Consider the following 23905-nt stretch of genomic DNA (forward strand, 5'->3'; position numbering starts at 1 on the left):
AAATTCCCTTTTTGTCATTATTAGGGATAAGCAGTTGAGGACGACACTTCTTGCTGTCCAAAGATGGAAAACAACATAACTACCATCTCTCGTGAAGAGCTTGAAGAACTTAGAGAAGCATTCAGTAAAATAGGTATGTTTTAATGGCATTCCTTATTATTTTCTTATTTAACATTGCAAAGCCGTGTAGGGTTTGTGGAAGAAATCTTTATGGTTCACTTTGTTTTAATAGGGCCATGTTTTGCTTCTATGTTGCAAGTAATATCTAAGAAAATAAGAAGGTTTATGTAAACCCCCTTATTTTCACTGAAACTATGTGTGTTTATTCACTTTTTTCAACTTCAGCAATGAAAACATATTTTCTTGTGGGGGAGTTGCATTATTTATGCCATTGTATATGTAGCATTATAAGTCTCAAAATTCAGTTTTTTGAACTCTTTAAATCTGAAAAATAGTTTGCTTAAACTTCAATTGTAAATGTATTTTCGTGTTAGATTACTGACACTTTGTTTTTGCTTTACTTTCATGCTTTGGTGAACTATCAATTTCTCTTTTCATTTATTGGATCAGATTTTACATTTTAAGCTAAACTTGGAAATTTTTTGATCTTGCTTTTGTAGCTAGTAGATGTTAATAAATAATTGTACAATATGGTATGCTTGACAGGATGTTTGCAGATTAATCAGAGAATAAACAGAAAGAGTGGTAAATTATATAGCAACTAACCCTTATTTCCAGATTGCAATACCATTGTGAATGTTAAAGTTCATGTCTACTTTATTTCTTGTTTGCTGCAGTTCTGAGGGGGTGATGTGCAACCGTGCAGCTCAGGAAAGCAAACAAACATTATTTGTAATCATTCATAATGGGGGTACAGGGTCACTTTAGGGAAGAAGTCTTAAGTATTAGGAGTCTCCAGCTTGGTAAAGAGACTATTGGGAAGCAGTATGTTAGAGATCTGTAAGACCATGAGTAGTATGGAAAAGGTGAAGAGGGAATGACTCAGTTTCTGTCAATACAGGTATTGGGTGATGCTGGGCAGGGAGTCAGGAAGCTTAAAATAAAAAGAAGTAACTTCGTAACTTTTCTTCATGACAAATAATAAAACCATGAACTCGTTGACTCAGGATGCTGTTAAGACCAAAAAAGAGTAGAAATGCTAAAGGAATAAGATACCCATGGAAGGTAATTCATGAGTTGCTATTAAGCAACCACCTTGATGCAGCAGCTCAAGAAGTCTACAGTCTGCAGGAGCTGGAAAGACAGACCAAAGAAGAAAGAGCACTGTATACGTATCAATTTACTGGGAGGTGTTAGGATAGGTAAATACTCACTGGTTTTGTCTGACAGCTTTTCTATTTTTTTGGTTTTTCACCATCTGCATTCCTTCTTTTTCTCCCTTTTCTTCCTGCAATATTTCACATTTCTGCTCCAAGAATTGTCTGTACTGCTTTTACTCACTGAAAAGCATTTTCTTCCTTACTGTATTATGCTTTCTGTAAAACATAAAAATTAAGCATCACTTAGCTTTTTGCTTTTTTAATTTTTACATTTCCAATGTTTTTATAGCTAAATTGGTTGCAGCTTGTCGTGGTTTAGCCCCAGCTGGCAACTAAGCACCACGCAGCCGCTCACTCACTCCCCCTCCCGCAGTGGGACGGGGGAGAGAATTAGAAAAAAAACCTTGTGAGTTGAGATAACCACAGTTTAATAGGACAGAAAGAGAGAGAGAAACAACAATGATAATACCAACAAAGGAATGTACAAGAACAAGCGATGCCCAATACAGCAATTGCTCAGCACCCAGCGATCGACAGCCCGTCCCCGAGCAGTGATTCCCGCCCCCCGGCCAACTCCAGTTTATGTACTGGGCATGACGTCGTATGGTAGGGAATATCCCTTTGGCCAGCCTGGGTCAGCTGTCCCGCCTGTGTCCCCTCCCAGCTCCCCGTGCACCCCCAGCCTGCTCGCTGGCAGGCCAGCACGAGAAGCTGGACTGTCCTTGACTGCTCAGCAACAACCCAAAACATCAGCACATTATCAACAGTTTCTCATCCCAAATCCAAAACACAGTCTTACACCAGCTTCTGTGAGGAAAACCAGCTCTATCCTGGCTGAAACCAGGACACAGCTATATGGGTAAACTGAGAGAAAAAGCATGTATTTAACTCTGCTTGTCATCATGGAAACTTACCCTCAGTGAAAGATGAACCTAGAGAAATAAAATAGCTGGTAATCCGAGTAAGCTTGTGAGCATATCCTCTGCTTTTTAGACCATCCCTGATATTACATGTTTTGTTACATGTCTGCAAGCCAGGCAGTGGATGGATTAATGCATATGCAGACATAAAGTTTGTCTGTGTAGTGATTTGTGAATTGTTGATAGTATCGAAAACACAAAAAGAGATTATTTTTTAACAGGTGTTTTTAGCCTTTCACCAGCAGTGAAACACAGCCTTCTTATGAAGCTGTACAGAAGCTACAGATTGTACTATGGATTATAGGGAAATTACTGTATAGCAATCACTTATGGCTAAAGATGAAAGCATGTTTCTCTGTTTGCCTTTCTGTAACATGATGTGTATTCATCCACTCTGGTATTATTGGCTGAGTTCTGATACCAGAGACAATATGAAGAGAGGTCTTTTAACTAGTAAACAAAAAAACAAAAGTGGGAGCACCTTGACAAGTCAGAAAAGTGGCCACATCATCTTGCTTCTGTTTCTGACTCATTGTGTTACTTGTGATGTTCTCTTCAGTTACTTACCTTAGATACATCATTTATAGAACTAGGAAAATACTATTAATTCATATTTTTCAAGAGCTTTAATGTGATTGTGAGACTGAAAATTGTTGTCGAACATGGAAAATATTAGCATTAAATATATAAAAAGATGGACATTATATCCAGCACTAGTCAAGCTGTATATGATTTCTTGTATTTGATTGAACTTCATCTATATTGTGTATGGACTATAGCTTTTCTGCTCTTAAAAGTACTTCTCTCCATTGCATAGACATTGCAGTATAGCTACAGGTAAGGCTATTTTAATGGACATTCTCAAATTCTGTGTGTATAGATATATGTATACATATATATATATGGAAACATACATAGGTATAAAAAAATTAGGAACAGTTACGGTGTTTGATTCATTTATACATTACATTGGATAAAAACATAGGTCTGTAAAATGGTGCTTTATTAAGCACTAAGGCAAAAATTCAAGACAGCTTTCTGCACATGGGTTGGCCTAAGGTGGAAGCACAAAGGGTATTTTTATGATTTCTTCTGTGCTGCTGCGTTATTAATCACGAGTAACCCAAATTTTACTGAATTTTTCTTAATTTATTTTTGTGTGATATAACCATTCATTTCTTTCCACAATTGTGGAGCTATATCATCCCTCTTGTTGAAAAAAGCATTTTGATACTTTGCTGTACATGGGCTTTCCTGACACGTGGTCTTGAGCCAAGTGTAAGGGAAGGTGGCAGTACAAATTGCTCCCAACAGAGCTAGTTAATAGATTAAGAAAGGTCACCTGTAATAACCAGATAGAGATCATCCCAGATTTATTCTTCACAGGCAAGCCTAACCACATCAAAAGTTTTGAAGAACAGAAAATGTCTATCAGATACTAGGGTAAGAAACAAAATGCAGAGTCAGGTAGAGTTCTTGTGTAAGTAGTTGTTCTTCTGTAAGTGTGCTCTTTTAATAACAACTTGCACCTGATTTGAGTTTACTGATTGCAAATGGTATAATATTGACAGTAAGAATATAATAATTGATCTCCCTTTCACTTGAAGGTTTATAGAGAATTTTGTTGGGAGTCTTAGAAAAATGTAAATTTAACTATTCACAAATCTGCTATCTTGTTATAGCTGTGTTTTGGGATTATAAAATAGTTCCTGAGAAAATACATAACAAGATGGCACTGCCTCTAGCCAGTTGTGCCTCTAATCCACAAGTTTTCCTTCATGCTGCTTATCTATGTCAGAAGAAATACTTGTCTCCTAGAACTGTATTTCTCACACTTTATTTATTCTCAGCAGCTACTGTACTTTGTTCCATATGTAAGTATAAAAACAACTTTTGCTTTCATTTTACAGATATTGACAACAGTGGGTATGTCAGTGATTACGAGCTTCAAGACCTGTTTAAAGAAGCAAGTCTGCCCTTGCCTGGTTACAAAGTCCGGGAGATTGTGGAAAAAATCATTGCAGTGACAGATAGCAACAAGGACGGGAGAATCAACTTTGAAGAATTTGTCTCTGTAAGACATTCCCTTTGGATGTTTCTCTACTGTCTGGTATCTGTTGAGAACTAGAATAGAACACTGAATTAAGTGGTACAACTAAGTACTGTTTTGATACAAATAACTAATGTTTTGAGAATGGGAAAGTTTTCTGTGACAACTTACTACATCCTATGTAATTATTTTTCCAGTCTTTATAGTTCACTCTCCCATTTAATTTACTGGATCTCATTTGGGTAGCATGCAAGAGCACAGTAGTTTCAAGCAGTCCTGTTTCCTCAAACGTGAGGGGATGGACTACATATTTTAGGAACTGTTGGGTCAGCCCTTGCCCTCACAAAGTACATAATTAGCTACCAGCCTCTAAATTCTTTTAGTGATAAACTAATGCTTGCACTACTATGCTTAATCTCTCTACTAAAGGCTATTTTTTACTGAGAGTAAGGTACAGTTTTTCACTTTTAGTGAACAAATTTGAAAGGTTGAGACTCTTTTTAATGTGGATCGCTGGCTAGTGTGCTTTATTTAAGAGAAACAAAAACTGTTCAGGCTGTGCTGGGAGATGATTAGTTTTTGCTTTGAATTTGGAGTGCTGCTGCTAATTGCAGCAGGTTGCTTGTTGAACTAGTTACTGACCTTTCTTTCTAAGATGCTAATTTGCAGTGGTTCGTAGGTGAGACGTGAATATTTGCATCCAGGTATTGAACTGCATCTGTTACTTATACTTCACTGTCTGTTTTGAGACCTCTACAGTATTTGGGCAAATTTAGGACATATTAATTTATCCAGTGTGGTTTACATTGCAGGCAGGTGGAAAATGCTGTCAGCTTGCTTAAGGGTATGTGTAACTGTCACATAGTAACCTTTCACTGTAAAGCATATGATGAAGTAAGTGGAAGAAATATGCTATAGTAATTGAAAATATGTATATATTTAGTTGTTTTCTTCAGTTTACCAGAATATCAGTGGAAAAATTGTGTAGTTTGTTGCATATCCACTTTTTTAGATAGCGTGGCTTAACTAAAGGTAGCACCTGAGTTACTGAGAAATAATATATTAGATACCCAGTATGCAAGTTTCATTAAGGGTTTTAAACTAGTTTTGCCCATACAGTAATTTTTTTTTTTTTTTTCCCAGAACAGAAGTCAATGTAAATACTAAGGAAAGGCAGTCAGGTTAATTACTGACTCTAGAATACTCACACAAGTCAACACTTAGTTATTTGAAGGTATGCTCACTCACAAAATGCTCTCTGTTTTTCTTATTCCAGATAACTCAAGAATTGAAAAGTAAAGATGTTAGCAAATCGTTCCGAAAATCAATAAACAAAAAGCAAGGTATTACAGCAATTGGAGGAACATCAGCAATATCTAGTGAGGGGACACAGCACTCTTATTCAGGTAAAGAAATAATGAAACACAAGCAAATCTTTTATGCAGGAAGACTCTTTAAATTTGCACTACAGACAAAAAGAAAAAAAATAACTGGAAAAAAGTTGCTGTTGAAAGCAAATTAACACAGAAAGCGTGTGGAGATGAACAAGATAAGTGTGGTTGATAGTTTCTTAAAATGCAGGGTGTTTAGTTGTTGTTAGTTTCGTGCTGTACTCAGAGGTAAGTTAGGTACCTCTGCCAGAGCAAAAAATGAAAGCAAACACTGACAGCATGTGGGGGAAAAAAAGGAAGGCCCCTTTGGCATACTTCCATTAATGCTAGTCAAGTTTTTGGCTTCATTACATGCTAATCTACTCTCTTCTATTCCTATATTCAGACAAAAATGAATCCCCATTTCCATTTCCACAGGGTTAACTAAAATGAAAAAAAAAACCCCAGATACCATTTCTGGATGGAAGGGTTTCTCTTTCTCAGCTGTGTCTGTGCCATTACAGAATTGTTCACTCCCATATGATTTTTGCATAGCTTATCTCATACTTGAGAAGTTGCTTTTAATGTTTGATCTCTGTGTCTTTCTACCTCCCCCTGCTGCATGACATTTAGGTTGGTAATTGTGCCTGATTGCATTGCAGCTCCCAGCTAAGTACCTTCCAGGACCATACTGCAATAAGCAATGTTGCAACTTTTTTGATGAACTGTAGGCTGGGATTTGCTGTGGTTCCAGAGGTGTGTTAAGATACTATATATGAGGAAGATTCTCTTCAGTTAGCTAAAGGTGGTGAAACCCTCTCTCTAGGTGTTATCCTTATAGCACCAGCTGCACTTTGTATATCTCTGAAGCAGGGAATACATTCTGTCTCAAAGGGTGCCTGTAGCGGGGACACCATCAGAGCAAATTGTTTAGACTCCCTTTCATTTTTGGTGGAGAGCAACTGACCCCGCTAGACTGCAATTCAACTGACCTGGCCTCATCAGCCATCTAGTTTATGATGAGATGAAGTGTGCACTAAAATTTCACATTTCTTCCCACTGACAATGAAAGAAGTGTAATGAGTCAGGTGTAGATACCTGTCTTGTATGCTTCTTGAGGTGAGGCGAGTAACACCTGTACTGTCTGGGAATTTGGATCCAGATAATTGATTGGTGGTTGTCCCAATAAGCATTCTTAGATACATAGTAATAAATCCTGCACTAAGTATGAAAGAGAATTTAAAACTGAGGTACTAAACTTTCTAAGTTTCTCAAAGCTAAATACAGCACAGTAATCCAGATGATAATCTCAAAAATACTGCCAGTCTCTGAAGTCCTAGTAGAAGGCAGAATGAAATGCTGCATTTCAAACCAAGGGTATATAGAATGAGATGTTGCATATTTCAGATCACAAATTTCCCTCTTTTCATTGCTGAGAAACTGAGTTTGAAGTCAGCCATGATGAGCCATTATGTCACTATGATTTTTATGTTGTCCTTCAGAAAATCACCAGATGTTTAGAGGGTGCAGTAGCAGAAAGATCAATCTGTACTTGCCCTTTTTTGCATGCTTTCCCACTGGTCTGATTCTTTTCATAACAGGCCTCTGTGACACTAAGGGGTTTTGTTGCAGATGAGCCTCTCTGACCCAAGTCTGATGTTCAGTAGTATGTGTTCATGGAAGTGATAATAGGTTATTTTAATGCTGTTTTTCTTTCCAGAGGAAGAAAAAGTTGCTTTTGTTAATTGGATAAATAAAGCTCTACAAGATGACCCAGACTGTAAGCACCTCCTACCTATGAACCCATCAGATGCCAGTCTTTTTAAATCCCTTGCAGATGGCATCCTTCTTTGGTGAGTCCAGGGCTGTGAGAAGGAAAAGAAATTAATCTCAAAGGTTAAATGCTGATCACAGTGACATGAATAGGAAAACTTCTGATAAGCTTTAACATCAGGACTCTGCTCTTAAATATTTCAGCCAATGTGTGGGATGGGGAAAATCTGTTTGCCCATAGAAATGTTATTTTTAGCAAAATTTTCATGTGACTCTGCGTACATTATAGAAGTGGGTTTCCGCTTCAGATCCATAATTATACACATCAGATATGTGCAGGCTGTTTATAAAGGAGGTAATTACACGGTTCATATATTCATTAGCTGAAATAGAAATCTTTGCTATTTCAAATATTTTTAGAAGTTACTAAATCATGGGATGGCAGGAACAGAAATCTGAATTAAATCCGTGGCAAAACAGAGAGCATATGGTAGGTCCCTTAACTTTAGTCTGCTGTAACTTTCTAGTTAGTTGAAGTAGACTAATAGTACTTACTCATACACCATGGTATCAAGGTATTGGCTTATTAGTATTGATGTGAATTAGTCTTTGAGATCCTTGTATATGCAAGACACTATAGAAATGCAGTGCAGAAATATATTGGTTATATTACAAAGATTTTCACTAGAAACTATTTAACTGACTTCAGTTTCCAGTTATAATCTTTTCAAGAACTTCTTTTTTGACAGCACAGACATGCTCAGACATGTTACTTAAGTATAGAATCCAATTGCTCAAATTTCTTATAATTACGTATTATGTGGAGGTTTCTGGATGAATGTGCAATTATTTAACAGGGAGAGGTGATTTAAAGGATGAGGTGGTCTTTTTTATCTTGTCAGAAATACTTACAGCTGGTTTAAAGTGTTAGGAGTTTATAATCAAATAATATCTTTTCTGAGAAATGGAAGTTTGAATACACTTTGATTTTTCTTCCTTAGCAAAATGATCAACTTTTCACAACCAGATACAATTGATGAAAGGGCTATTAATAAGAAGAAACTCACTCCTTTCACTGTTTCTGTAAGTACTGCACAGATGGGATCTTGCCACAAATGAAAAAGTAAAATATTTTTCTATAGCTTTGTTTTAATGACAGTTCTCCTGGTGGAGAAAAAAAAAAGACCTATGTATTAAAAAATGTCTAAGCATGAAATTCTGTTTTCTAATGAACTCTGCGTTCTCCTGTTTCTTAGATGATACACAAGAAAACTTTTTTTCATGATTTCTTTAATTCTTTCCCTTTTCACCATTCTTGGTTTTGCTTTACTAACTATCTGAAGAAAACTATTTTAGACTTCTGAGTGGTTGGTCAGGTCATATTTTAACAATGTAGAAGGTATCTGCATAGCTCTATATAGTAGGATGATGCATTTTCAACAGCAGAAAGTGGCTTGGACAGAAGATGAGAAGCTCTATTTTTAATTGCCTTTGAAGCCATGAAAATATTGGAGACACCTTAGTTTGCATATAAGAAAATAGGTCTGGAAGAGTGAAGTAGATCCATTTGTCACCAACCTAATGAGGGAAAAAAAAATCCTGATTAAAAACCTCAGTTAATTGGCAGACACTTCATTTCAGGCTCTGACATTAAAATATAAAAAGTTAAAACATACCATATTCTAAATCCTACAAGTGGGTTTTGTAATCTCTACCTATTTAAAGAAGATATGTCAGCAAAGATGATACTACATGTGTGTGTTGTCTCTCTTAGATAGTTAAAATATGACACATAAAAATAGAGAGTAATACCAGGTATTTTTTCTTGGAATGTTTCATCTGTGACAATCATTACCTTTACTTTCAGTGTCAGGATGTTGAATTTCCACTATTTGCTTATGCTGTCTGTTCAATTACAGTTTAACAGTTGCTGGAATAAATATGTCAGCCTGTATAAGATCCGAGATGGCATGGCAGTGATGTTAGTAGCCTCCCGCACAGGGCAGAATTCCATATGAGCACGTTCTTCCATGGGATCAAGCCCCTGATATTTTGAGCCATATTGTTTAATTTGTGTATGTGATACTTATGAGTTACAAAAAATATCTCAAATAGAGTATTTCTCATCAATCGAAGCTGCTGAACGTGGTCCATGATTTTTTTTTGGTGGGTCTATATTAGACACTGTCAATGTTTTCCATTAAATTTTGATAAGATACATGGTGGTTCACAAAAAATCTCCAGAGTACCATTTTCCACTGGGAACCATGTAACTAATGCATTATTTCTTATAACTTCTGAAACTTAAAAAAATTAATATGAATAAATTCACTAAGAATTACAACCTCATAAATCTGTTCAACAATTACATTCCAAATAGGAAAACCTAAACCTGGCTCTGAACTCAGCATCTGCTATTGGCTGTACGGTTGTCAATATTGGATCACAAGATTTGCAAGAAGGAAAACCACACCTGGTATTAGGACTCTTGTGGCAGATCATTAAAGTTGGTCTTTTTGCTGATATTGAGATCTCCAGAAACGAAGGTAAGAGTAATGCCAGGTATAGCAATGTCTGCAATTTGGAATTAACGGAGATCACAATAGCGATGATTTCAGCTATCTTTCAAACTTGCTTTTAGCTCTTATTGCCTTGCTAAATGAAGGGGAAGAACTAGACCAGTTAATGAAGCTTTCCCCAGAAGAGCTCTTGCTATGCTGGGTGAACTACCATCTGGCCAATGCAGGGTGGCAGAAAATCACTAACTTCAGCCAAGACATTAAGGTACGTAGATATTGCTCTGATAATTGAACATAATGGTATTTAAACACACCATGCACAGAAGCAAATGAGCCAGATCAGGAGTATCTAGAAAAATAGTAGTCATCTGGTTTTTCTAGCTACAGGTTTATCCTGCATTTTTCAACACTGGAAGAGCGTTATTTTGATCTCTCGTATCCTATACATACCATGTATTATCACATCACAGTGTAAAGCAAACATTTCCAACGAGGTCGTATTCAGGGAAGTTCTAATGTTCTAAGACTGTTATTAGAGTTACTTAGGACAATTCACACTACCTTATTAGTTACCTTTTTCCTGTCCATCCTTCCCTGCTCCTGGGTCTGCAGAAACCCATCTTTTCCTCCTTTTGTTGTTTTAAGGAAAAAGCATATCGCTTTAAATGTCCTCCCAGTGCGTATTTGCTAATGGTGATTGCTTTTCGTACCTAGCATTCTATAGAGAAGTAGGAAACCTCTTGAGGAAAGAACAGGTATTCAGAGGGCTGTCTGGAGCAGCTACAGATTCTTCATCCAAGGAGAGAGCAGCCCCCCTCAATCACTGTGCTTTGCTGGTGTGCTAATTTACTGACAGAAGAGGACTGAAAGGCATGCTGGTTCCTTGGGGCAGATAGCAGAACTGTGAAATTCTTTCTTCTTCAGTCATTCTGCATAAGGTATGCAGAGTACTGTTGTAAGTCCGGTTGAAGAGAGGAAAAACCCAATTTTTTTACAACTGAAAGCAAATGAGGAAGATTCCCAAAGGTGGCAAGACCTCTTTTCACTGAAGAAGACCATGTCATTAATTGCTACTTATATCTTTTCTAATGCCGCCAAGAAGGCTATTACTAAAGCAAACCTTTAATTAGGGTTTTACATGAAAACTGCTACTACAGTAAAAATTTTACATGCTATTTAAGAGACGTATTAAATATTTCTAAAACGAGCAGGTTTTTGTTTTATTTTCCTAGTTTCTTAGTGGTGGTGGAGGGCAAAACAGAAGAGTACTGAAAACTACATGAAATAAATATTATTTCTTTTGTAACTATAGATTCATCTTAAAAGAGCCACTTTGCGCTCCATTTTTAATTCCAATTACCTTGTCAATTAAGAAAGAGAAATTTTCATAAAACAGTCTATTTGAAAAGGATAGTGAAAGAATAAAATACCAACACTGAAAATAAGATCCATATTTGGGTTATTTTTGTGGGTAACCTATGTAAATTTGCCTTAAGTATCTTAATTACAGCTGTCTAGTTTATATCCAGCAGAATAAATTTAACATTGTCCAGAATAATTAGCAGACGTTCCTTTTCTCTGTCATCTGGCTAAATAAGTTCTATGTGAAATAGAGTAGTAAAATGGCTGTATGACCTCTTCCATATTCACTGAAATTAGTGTGCCATATTTTGTCTTCTGTGGCTTTTGAATTGGACTGTAACAGCAGTAAATGGTTATGAAAGGCTACATACTTGCTCATTTTTTTAAAAAATACTACACTGCTTGTTTTAGGATTCAAGAGCATACTACCATCTGTTAAATCAAATTGCACCCAAAGGAGATGGCCCTGATGAATTGCCCATCAAAATTGACTTTTCAGGATTTCATGTAAGTATCCAGAAACATAATTCCAGTCTATTTTTATCAGAGACCTCTATGTATGTATCCAACATTCTGGTTACAAGGCTATCCCAGAATCCCCTCTTGTTTTGTAAAGCATACAAAAGCTCAGATATCTCAATATCACAAAAGCTTAAATGGGTAAAAACTTGAGTAAAGTTCCAGGGCACTGCTGAAACAGGATAATGCATCCTGCAGTCTACAGTTTGGAGCTTTGTTTTACTTGGAGTGGTGTCTAACTGTTTTTTATCTTCAGTTGGGTCCTCCTCCTATATTACAACATCGTGCTCAGTTCTGCTCTTCTGGAATTCAGACAACGAAAAGAGTAGACTTTACAAACTTTGTGATCCTTCCTCAAACCAAATAGCATTCAGAAATAATGTGAGCCCTTCCAATAACCAGCAGGAAAGGAAAATGTGGCAACCGTGAAGCTTTAGGTTGTAAAGGGTCTAAAACCAGCCTAGGTAGATGTGAAAACACTTTTCTCTAAGGTGCTACATAAAGCTTGTTGAAAGGATTGGTCTGAGAATGCATTTGATACAAAATTGAACTGCCTGCTTAAGATATAGATATCTATGTATCAATCAGAATCTCAAGTATATGGGTCATTTAAAGATTTGCCAAGCTGAAGATTCAGTAAAGAATGGAAACATGCTAGTATTCCTTACAACACTTTTTTTTTTTTTCTTTTAGGATAAAAGTGACTTGAGGAGGGCTGAATACATGCTCCAACAGGCAGATAAATTGGGCTGCAGACAGTTTGTAACTCCAGCTGATGTGATTGCAGGCAACCCTAAACTCAACTTGGCTTTTGTTGCAAATCTCTTTAATACATATCCAGCCCTACACAAGCCTGAAAGTTCACCTTATGATCTCAATTTATTAGAAGGTACTCAACTTGCAAAACATACAGGAGATAAGAATATTAGAATCGTAGAATTAGTGATTTCTATTTAAGTATTCCTTCTAGGTTGTGATATAGGATCCTTGTGTGATGGTGCCTGTGCTAACACCAGCATATAGAGCCTTCTCACTAGATTTCAGTATAAGCCTGTAGTAGAAGTCCCCATTAGCTGTGAATATTGTTCACTTGTGTTAGCCTGACCAAAGGCTATTCTTGAATAACCTTCTATCATTCATTTGCAGGAGCAAAAATTGTCCTCTTAACTCCCTTTCCAGTTTCCTGTGCTTCTTTCCATACTGTTTATATTTTAGTTGATGCACAAATTCTAGCTTTCCCTAATTTGCAGTGCTATACTATGCAACTGTAATAGTTTTTTAAAGTACTTTTCACATATTGTGTTTATATATGTGTGTGTATGTGTATTAGTTTGTTGCCTTTTAAAACAGGAAATATTTAAAAAAAAAAAAAAAGGCTTATGTATTAGCAACCTATATTAATCTATCGCATCAGCAACCTAAATAGATCCTAGCATATCAGCAAGTTTGGACTCTAACTGTACAGTGCAGATCCCTAATGCTAGAGATAAGGGGATAACTGGTAGCAATCTTTGGCTGTTACCCTTTCTGTGGACCAGCTGATCTAGGATAATGAAATGGCTCCCACCAGTGTATTTCACAGTTGTTCACTGATCTCAAAGGAATGGTGAGAATCAGGGGTGCCACACTTGGGAGAATCATCAGCAATGTTCACACATTCCTCTGCACTGCCTACTCCTGCCTTCCTCTTACTGTTCCTATCAGGTTTCCTTTCCATCTAGGTGAGTCCATCTTCCTTTGCTCCTCTTTTTTTCATAATTTGTCTGCTCTGCTGCACCCCTGTACCCTCAGACCCCTCCCGTTTCAGGCTTCCTGCTCTTTCAGTTTCAGCTGGGTGCCAGCTATGGTAGAGGTCCCGGAGCACCGGAGGCAGTCTTACCTTTTCAGCTATGATACCCCTAGTCACTGCAGTCCTTGCTGTCCAGGACAAATGATTGAAGGAAAGGCCTGCTCTTCCTCTGCTGCAATTTTGTTAGAAATGTATGCTCTTGGAAATGTATACAGGAGCTGTGTGGAGGTGGAATATGTTCAGCTCAGCTTCTCTGTTCTGAACATAAAGTTGCAGGTGTGATTTGAAACACTGAAAACTTGGTCAAACTTAGAAAGTTTTCATTGGTATGGCAAAAAAACCCAGCTGAACTACTCTCTGAACTTGCCTAAAATATTTTGATGAGATCGAAGTCTCAACTAAAACAGTTTGTAAAAAGTTACAATCATCCGAATGCTAGACCATGATTTTGTAATGATAAATACTGGCCAAATTTAACTTAATGTTTATAGTATATATTTTAGAGATGGATAATCATGCCAGTGTTATCTGTTTAAAGGCAAGAAGACAACTCTCCTTTGCCCCAAAATAATAACTCCTGCAGTGTCATGTAGATCTAAACCATTAAACTATTTCAGCCAAGAGACAATAATCTTAATGTGTTCTTCTGTTTATTTTTTCCATAAAATCCTGTGTTTTTACTGATGTTTTCTCAAGGTAGTGATATAAAATATAAGACATTAATTTCTTTATAGTTTCATCATAGATTGTCTGTTGAAATCTGACTCATAATTTATAATGCTTTCCTATTTTGCTTCATGAAATGCAGATTTGACCCCTCCTAATGTAGGTACTGTATTTAGTACTTTTCTGTACTCCATAAAAGTGTTTATTTTGCAATTTTTCTTCTTTTTTCTTTCTACTGTTTTAATTATCTGTATTTTTCTGGTTGATTTTTGCATTGTTCTTGTATTTTTCTACTGCTTTAATATGCCGTCATAAGTAAAAGAGAAGAAAAAAATCACCACAGGTCTAACATGATGCATATCAAATGGGGGCAGGACTTGCAGTAAGTCAAATGCCATATAGTTCTTTCTGTGGGTTTAACAAGTATGAGCTTTCCATGAACCAAGATGTAAAGCTCTAGATGTGTGGGTTGAGTAAGAGTTTTCTGAAAGGCTTCATTTTCCTACATGAATTCCATCTTTTCGGTGACTGTTGCAACCAAAGAGTATGATGTGGCTGTTCTCTTTGGCTTAAGACAATGAACACGGTGCATAAATTTACATCTGCTCTGATAATATTTAACAAGTCTGGTGATGTGCACTTGTATACGGAGAGCATATCCCTCAGGTATACTGACATAGCAAAATGAACGTGTGATATTATGTGGGGATGGAGCGGGGAGTCCTGACCTCAGCCAGTGCACAACCTTTAACTGAGTGTTGCTGTTGCTCTGAGGAACCTCTCACTTGTGGGGAAGGCAGCAGAGTTTGGAGTCTTAAGTTATACAGAAAGCTGAGTTCTTGGGAGGAGGAAGAGGAGGGACTTCTGTCTAACCACATTTCCTCCAGTGTAGATGTCCTCTGCTGCTGTTGCTTAGTCCACTGGCAGCCTTCAAGGCTGTTACCACAAGAGGGTTAACTACTCCCACTCAGGCCAGCTGAACTTAGGGTGCAAATTGCATCTTGAGCTCTGTTGTTCAGAAAGAATTGTAGTATTTGGGGCCCTTTGGATTCTTGACCCCATCCCTATGGCTACTCCCCACTCAGTTCCATAGTATAATGATCTCAAAGAAAGAGATGGCAATAAATATAAAGGATACTTCCAAATTTGCTCCTCTCTCTTTTGTGTAGCTCTGCCCCCTTTCTGCAGTTTTCCAAAGATTTTGGCTATCTGCTGCACCACTCAGCAGAAGATATGCTCCTGATAGGATCACAAGGTATCTTTTGAATTAAAGAGTAGAGAGAAAAAAAATGGTCAGTTCTCAGCCATCTAGAAAACTTACGAACGCTTATGTGTTGCATGATAAAGGGATTTGTTTAGAGTGGCATATTAAATATAGTATGCTGGGTTTAGTTCCTGGATTCCTGCTATCCAGAAGGGTGATGCTCAACTTGCATGCTCTTGCCTCTGCTTGGCTACTTTGGATTATTTCAACAGTGTTAAGCATGCATTTTAAAATTCTCAGTCTGAGTGCAATTGCTGAGTATCTGTTCTTGTAGCTATGCTTTGTTTAATAAGAGTTCGTTAAATAATCTTGTTACTGTCTTTGCAGTGGACAAGTGTTCCTAAAAGCACTTTGCAGTCAGTACTTTAGGTATTGCAAACCAAGTCAAAGCTCAGTAAGCCTAAAAATTTCAAAAAAGAAAAAAAGCAAAAGGGACTTGCTTCAAAATGCTATAACCTCTTTAAGTTACTCTTTATAAACTTAAATGATATATCATGGTTGTATTTTTATTGTATCTTTTTTATGGAAAAACACTGGTATTTTGAATAACTTTGTCAAAAAATGTGATTATTTGTTGTCTTTTAAATGTTGTTGTGGGAAGAAATTGCATATGAAAGACCTCATAATTTAGAAAGAAAATACAGCAGTAGGATGAATATAATCTACCTCATAATAATTGGAAAGGAAAGTAATTGGTAAGCTGGCTGAAACTTTTTAAATAAAATTATTCTGTCAGTGAACGTCAGTTACAGCTGAAACTTCTGAATGTAACTTTTTCATAAATATATTCTGAAGTTCAGATCTTTTTGTATAAAAGGGGAAGAGAACTAGATTAAAATTGTAACCTCGATCTAAAAATTGATGTTGTGACAGGTCTACTTAATGGAAAAAATAATACCAAAGAGGTTTTCTTTTTATTCTAATTATAAATACATGTTTATACAGTAGCTTCATTTTGCAAAAACATCGTTCTGTAATCAACATATCTGTCTCATTTAGTACTGCAGCTTTATCATGCTACGTAAACCCCATTAGACAAACAGTATCTTCTAAGGAACAAACGAAAAAAGTGAAGAAAAATGTTACGCACATTTTTACATGTTTCAGTTCTGAGACATCTGTTCTTTTGTTGTTTGGGGAAGTTTTTTCCCCCTCAATGTCCTTTCTGTGTTCTTAATTGTGGATTATCAGACCAGGGGAACAAAGCGATGAGGTTGTTCCAAGCTCATATATTTAGGCTAAATACTTTCTTAAATGCTTTTCTTTGATGTAAGAGACAACAGCTTATGCAGCACTGATTCACATGCAATTGGCCACAGATACATTGTTAAAATTTAGCTAATGTTGTGTGTAGAAAATGAATGTATTTTACTGGGAAACTCTAACTTTATAGAGAAAGAGCGTTAGTTTAGGAACTCATGGTTACAATAGATAAAAACAATCTAAGTCTCGAAAGTGAAGGGTAGTTTATTTCCTACTGAATTTTCTGCATTTCTCATAAGCAGAGTTTCTAGTTAAAACTGCAAGAATAACTAGCCCCTTTGACAATACGAGTAGCTTCACAAATTTAACGAATACAATACTGCCTTGACGAGTCTCCAGTGTTAAAAAATAAAAAGGTGAGGTCTATTGCTTTGGGGAGGATGTTCACAAATGAATACTGGGAGACAAGTGGAGCTGTAGTTTCTGGAGTTTGATGCAATTTCCATAAGTGTGTTAGTACTAACTTTTAATAAAAATATGCCATTTCAAACAGATGGAAAGATACTGCTGAATGTAATTGCCACTGATTTTGGGTTTAGGAAATTACTATTAATCATCACATTATATTAATTATCTAAAATATAATCAACAAAACTGTCTATTTCTGTATCTTATCAAATTGTATTTGCACAGAAGAATGTAGTCCAGTAGCCCTCCCTGTAGTGCCTCTGACCTTGTGCTGAGGGACTTTGAACTCTATAGGATTATCTTGACTTACTGGCCAGTAGAGGCTACTGTTAGGGAAAGAATGAACTCATTGCTGGGGGGGGAGTAAGGGAAAGTGGTATGAGAGTCATTTAAACATTGCTTATTAAGGTGTTTTCTCCAGTAATTTACATAGAATTATATTTGTCACCATAGGAGAAAGTAAGGAAGAAAGGACTTTCAGAAACTGGATGAATTCACTGGGTGTAAGCCCTTATGTTAATCATTTATACAGGTAAGGCTTTTTTAAAAAACAACAATTTGATTTCCCTTGCATGACAGAAGAAGGAAGAAGAAAGGGAAGTTGTATTTCTACTAGAACAGTGATTTCCAGGTTTTTACACAGTGTGACAGGAACTTCAAAACTGGCCTGTAGAAGCGCATTAAGCAGTATCTGTCTCAGATATTCCACTCATGATCTAGAAATACTAGAAAACCTAAGAAGTTTTGATGTGCTCCCCTCACTCATTTGTACTTTGAATTGCATCTTTTTAAAAAGTTGAGGTAATTGTGTTTTATAATGCATGACTTTTTATTTTCTCTCATGACAGACGAAATGACTACAAACCTATTAGAACAGTAATGTAATTTTAAACTGTAAGAGAGGATAGATGTCTGCTGAGTAGACTGTAAGAATCTATACAGTGTGGTGTTCCCTCAAAACGAAGGGCTTTTTAGCATGCCTTTTAGATGCTTCTGATCACTTTCAGACTGTGCCAGCAGTTGCTTCAAATCCTATCGACGATAAAAGATGGGATATAGGGAGCAAGTAGGTACATCTGCTCACATGTATACTTGCTGTTAGGTTTAATTGTTTCTGTTTTCTGACCTCTGTGAAGTGATACCATCTGCAGATAGCTTACGCTGGAGAATTGAATTTAGCAAGTAGCTGAAGGGGACTATCAGGAATGCAATTTATAATGGGAAAATAATACTTTTTCTAACATTCTTTTTTCACAAGATAAGTATATTGGTTTTGATCATTCTTTAGCAACATACATCTGTAGGTGCAGATAAAGCATGAGTATTTAACACTTTTGAAAGTTCTGAGGAAACTAAAACTAGATCAATAAATGAAAACTTTTTAGCTAGATGTTTGATCTGTGCCTATCCTATAAAAGCAATTATTTAATTAAAGTTGGAAAAAACAGTGACTGTGCTTACTTCATTGGGTGGGAGATTTCTGAAAATAATGAAATTAAATATACAATATAATGTAAACAAACACAGAAATCAAGCAATAGGAATTAGGCCAGTTTCTCCACAGAATGACACAAATTTTTATTTATGTGACTGGAATTTTTCAGCAACTTAATTCTACACTTCGAGAAGTCTCAAGTACTTAACATTTTCATTGTGAATATGAGCTTTTGTACTTTAAAATGTTGTTTTACTCTGGTTTAGTGACCTCTCTGATGCTTTAATAATCTTCCAACTATATGATATGACTCGTGTGCCAGTTGACTGGAACCACGTCAACAAACCTCCTTATCCATTACTCGGTGGTAATATGAAAAAGGTAGGTAGATACTCGGTAACAGAGTCCAGTTTCACTGCCTCCCATTGTGCTGTTTGTAGTCATCTGGGTTGTCCAGATTTGTGTGCTACTGAGACAGTCCTGGCAAAAAAGGGGGTGAAATATCTTCCAGATATTATCCCAAGCAATAAATAGTAGTTATAGCACATATCACTTCAGTTTCTAACTATGGACACCTTTTGGCAATGCTTAATTTAGGGTCTAATTAGAGTATAGAAGGAAAAGTTTCAGGCCTGACACAGCTGTTTCGCCTGATGCTCTTATATTGTGAGGTGTTTCCTTACAGAGAAGTTTTATATGCTGCCAGGAGAATTTGTGCAAGACTTGCGGAATCCAAGCTTTCAGTTAGTTTGGTGATCATTATGAAGCCAGAAGGGGAAAAATGCAAGAGGGGAAAAAATTACTGTCCGTTTCAGAACAAAACATTTAAATATTTTTCCAAATTCACTTTTGATGTAAGTGTGTGTGTGTATATATAAAAACTCATTGACTTCAGTGCAAGTGAACTTGGTTTTCTCAAGTGTGAAAAAAGATTATCATTGGATTCTTGCATACTTGCATTTGTAGTAAAAACTGTGTTGCTTTAATCACAGTATAGAAAGGCTAGAAATCTTCTCCTAGCTCCAAATCTCAGCATAGGTAATAGTAAGCCAAAGTCATTCAAAATACACATAGATTATAGGTCTGTATTATAGAAATATTAAGGTGTCTTCATTATTTGCACACATTTCTTTTTAGATTGAGAATTGCAATTATGCAGTAGAACTTGGGAAGACAAAAGCCAAATTCTCACTGGTTGGTATTGCTGGACACGATCTAAATGAGGGTAATCCAACTCTGACTTTGGCTTTGGTATGGCAGCTGATGAGAAGGTAAGTTAGGCGCAGCATACAACAGATGTGTGTGTATATAAATGTATGTGTGTGTGTCTCTGTATAACGAGGCAAATTAAAGCTAGTTTTCAGTTCACACAACAGGTATTTTAGAGAGCTATCTCTAGATATCCCTTTTAAGTTAAAATGGGAAGAAATTTGTAGGCCATCACAGCTATAGTAATTATCATAAAATCAAAATCTTGCTAGTGCACTGAGCAGGAAAAATATATTATAAATTTATTTAAATAAAGAGTATTTTATTACAAATATTTTCCACAAGTTAATTTTCTTATACCTACCCCAAAACACTCAGTGCTTTTTGTTTCTCAGGCTGTTGTGATTCAGTTGTCAAGGTGACTTGGATGATAGGGAGCCATTTAAGCTTATAAAGTAAAATTAGTTATGATGTGCTGAGTAAAACAAATATATGAATAAGATGTAACAGTGAAAATTATGAGTTTTGGAATGTTACTTTATTCTTGCAACAACTTAAAAAATGATTTAAACTACTAAACAGTTTGTAAGTGAAGGGTACATTATGAAGATGAGTACTTGGTATTGTTACTGTGCTGAAGTAATACTTTAATTTTTCTTGTATCTTTCTGCTGTTAGCAGAGTTGAGTTCTACCACTCACTTTAATTTGACTTTTTTTTTTTTTATTAAAGGTATACTTTGAACGTACTATCAGACCTTGGAGAGGGGGAAAAAGTAAATGATGAAATTATTATTAAGTGGGTGAATCAGACACTTGCAAAAGCAAATAAGAAAACTTCAATTACAAGTTTCAAGGTAATCAAATTAATTTACTTCTTTCCACATATAATCACAGCTGGGATTTTTAACCTCATCTGTTAACAACATGGCTTTAATAGTGGCTCTCCCAGCAGGTAGAATAATTGTATAAGGAAATATTCCTGACAATCTGTGAATCCAAAAGTATTTTACAAGTCTATTAATAAGAAACAAAGAGAAATTATAATTGCTGCTGTAAGATTCAAAACAAAACCACCACCACCAACAACAACAAAAAAAGGCTAAACTTTCAAAGGGCTTCTATCTCAAGTTAGCAATGTTTGCACATGTCATACCATCTTCCAAATTTTTGGATATAGGCACTCTCACGCTTGTACAAACATGAAGGACAATATTGGAAATTGGGGGAGGTGGGAATCGCCATTTTTAATGACAGCTGGTCAAAAAGAGAAGGCGCTACTGATGGGAAGTGACATTATTCAGTATACGTTTTTTTACCACTGATTTTTGAACAACATTCACATATGTATCTTGTCTTTCACAATCTGAATTTTTGTCTGTATTTTGGGATTACTGCAGCAAGCAGATTGTGTAGCAGAGACAGCAGAGGTCCCCGATATTTATTGTGGATGATGAAAGCAAAGTTCTATTGAATTGCCATTCGTTCAAACAATAAAAATGGCAAAAGTGTGGTTTGTCTTATGGTTTTGGGGAGATAGTCCATGCGTTCAACATCTTCAAGCAGATTTATAGTACTATTTTTAAATGTATAATTAATGTGGTGGCTCTGTGGGACTTCACTGAATTTGAAATCATAGTTCTGAGCCGGTGGTGAAGGCAGCCATGTCACATGGCTGATGTGCTGAGCCCTTGCAGGGACAGAGCCAGCCTGCTGGCTGTCGGTTTGACATCATCAGCTGCTTATCTGCCTTAACAGTTGGGAAGAAATAATTGCAGCAACAGCACTTGCTGTTTTAAAAATAAAAGAATGACATGTCCATGTATGAAATACAAGACACAGACTGCTTGTACTAGCTCAGAATACCATCCGAGTTGAAAAACTATAAAAAGAGTGAGACATAAGCTACCGCAGAAAATAGTTCCTTTACAAGAAAAGGAAAAAAAAAAAGTAGTTGGGGAATGTAAACACCTTTTTGTTGTCTTGAAAGTCTGGTCCTTGGAATTCTTTAAAAGTTCCTGTCTTTCCTTCAGGAAGGGGGCGAGTTTCTTTCATTAAATAAATTTACACCATTTGTGTAATAATAATAATATCAAGACTGAGTGTGAACCTTATCATTTTGATTGTGGAAAAGAACGTTAGACCTCATAAAGGGGAAAGGAGGGGGACAACTTCAGCCATGAAGTAACAAAACATGCTGCTATCTTTCAGTAGGTATGTAAGATGTGCTGTAGGGTTTTTTTTGCATTGTGAAGGCAGAATAATCAAAGCAAATGCTTTATATTAATATTTTGGGTTTTTTCTTTTAGGACAAATCGATTAGCACTAGTTTACCTGTCCTAGATTTAATAGATGCCATTGCACCAAAAGCAGTTCGTCCAGAAATGGTCAAGAGAGAACATTTTTCTTACGAAGACAAGTTGAATAATGCTAAGTGAGTTTTAAATGAATGTTTGTATTTTCCTAAAGTGCAAGAAACACATGAATTCATGGTGTAATGAATGATCTACTGATTTGTTAACAGTGAGAGACTACGCTGTTAGTTGATTTGTTTCAAATATTATAAATTCTAATATTCTAGTGCTATTCTTTTAGCATATTTAAAATATAAACTCAAATTCATGTCTGATAGAACCTACCACCACTGCACTGCAATTGGTTTATTAGTAGCCTGCCATAACCCATATTGTTTTTGACAAAAATAAATGCTTTGATAACCAGTAGCAAAACGTCTGCCAATACAATTGCTAATACATGGTTTCTTCACAATAAGGTGCTTTTTCTCCTAGAGTGTAAGTACTGACTGAACAGGCCTATCCTGCTATTAAAATATGTTGTTGTTGTTGTGAATCTTGGCACACTGGTAGATGCAAGGAAAATACCAATATTTTCTCTTGTTTTCCAAGGTATGCCATTTCAGTTGCCCGAAAAATTGGTGCTCGTATATATGCTCTCCCAGATGATCTGGTTGAAGTGAAGCCAAAAATGGTGATGACAGTGTTTGCATGTTTGATGGAAAGAGGACTGAACAAAATAAAATAATGAAGACGTGTAATATAACTTTCTGCCATGTTAAGCACGATGAATGCCTCGCAGTTTACAGAGTTCTGAAGCTTAGTATAAAACGAGAAAACTTGTATGCACAAATATACTCATTAATTATCTTGTAATGATGTGTTTATATTAAAGTTATTCAATTTCATAACACATTGATTATTTATGGATAATACTGTTTTCAGAATATGTTCATTACCAAATTAATATCACAGATTTGTATTGCTTTAAAAAAACACACACCATATTAATCAAGCTTCACTTGTATTAGTTTCCATAGCACTGTAAGAATCTGCATCATTTTACATGTGTTATTTCAGGACCTATTGTGAAACATTGTTTGTGGGGTTGTTTTTTTTGTGTGTGTGAGTGTTACTTACATGTAGTCTTACAAGTCTCAAGGTGCATTCCAGTCCTATTATATTACTCCTAACTGCACAACAGTTATCATCCTTGCCTTATTCTTTGAGAGTTTAACTCCTGTTGAAGCCAGTGAGAGTCTTGCCATTGACTTCAGTGAGAGCAAGGGAAGGCCTATGATAATGTCTGGAAACTAATGAATATTGATAAAGCTGATGAAACTTTTTTGTGGGAATAATCTTTAAATATATGTAGTAGTTTTGTTCTGTTACCAAGCAGGAGCTTTTACGGTCTGTGTCTTAAGAAGAAACAGCAAATGGTAAGCAGAAATGTCATCATGTCATTATTAGGTCTGCATATGCATTAGCTTTTGCAGGTGGACTAAACATCTGGGTTTTTTTTAATGTTTCATAAAAAATTGTGTAAGAAAACAATAAAGAACTGGCTAGTCCAGTTTGGGGTTTCACATTAATGTACTGCATTTCCTTATAGATTTGCTCCTTTGATTTTTCCCTGAAGTGTGTATTGTGTATGCAGGGGTTTTGGCTGGAAAGACTGGTGCATTGTCTAGATGAGATGCAGTCCATAATTATTTTCTAATTAATTTTAAAGTAAGTATTTGTACTCCTTTCTCTGCAGCTATAAATTTTCACCATTTTCACCAGC

At 36.2% G+C, this 23905-nt stretch overlaps 1 protein-coding gene across 1 annotated transcript; it reads left to right on the forward strand.

The window, feature by feature from the left end:
* Positions 1–63: 63 nt before the first annotated feature.
* PLS1 (plastin 1) lies at positions 64–22867 on the forward strand (the record flags this gene model as incomplete). The annotated part of the gene is made up of 15 exons (XM_082003713.1): positions 64–133; positions 4111–4274; positions 5527–5656; positions 7341–7473; positions 8395–8476; positions 9774–9939; positions 10035–10177; positions 11686–11781; positions 12487–12682; positions 17637–17715; positions 18885–18999; positions 19756–19889; positions 20559–20682; positions 22135–22259; positions 22732–22867. The coding sequence occupies 15 exons, from the start codon at positions 64–66 to the stop codon at positions 22865–22867; spliced, it is 1893 nt and encodes a 630-aa protein (XP_081859839.1).
* Between the last annotated feature and the right edge of the window lie 1038 nt (positions 22868–23905).

The sequence above is a fragment of the Phaethon aethereus genome (assembly GCF_964289735.1).
Source record: "Phaethon aethereus genome assembly, chromosome: 9".
NCBI classification, from domain to species: Eukaryota; Metazoa; Chordata; class Aves; order Phaethontiformes; family Phaethontidae; genus Phaethon; species Phaethon aethereus.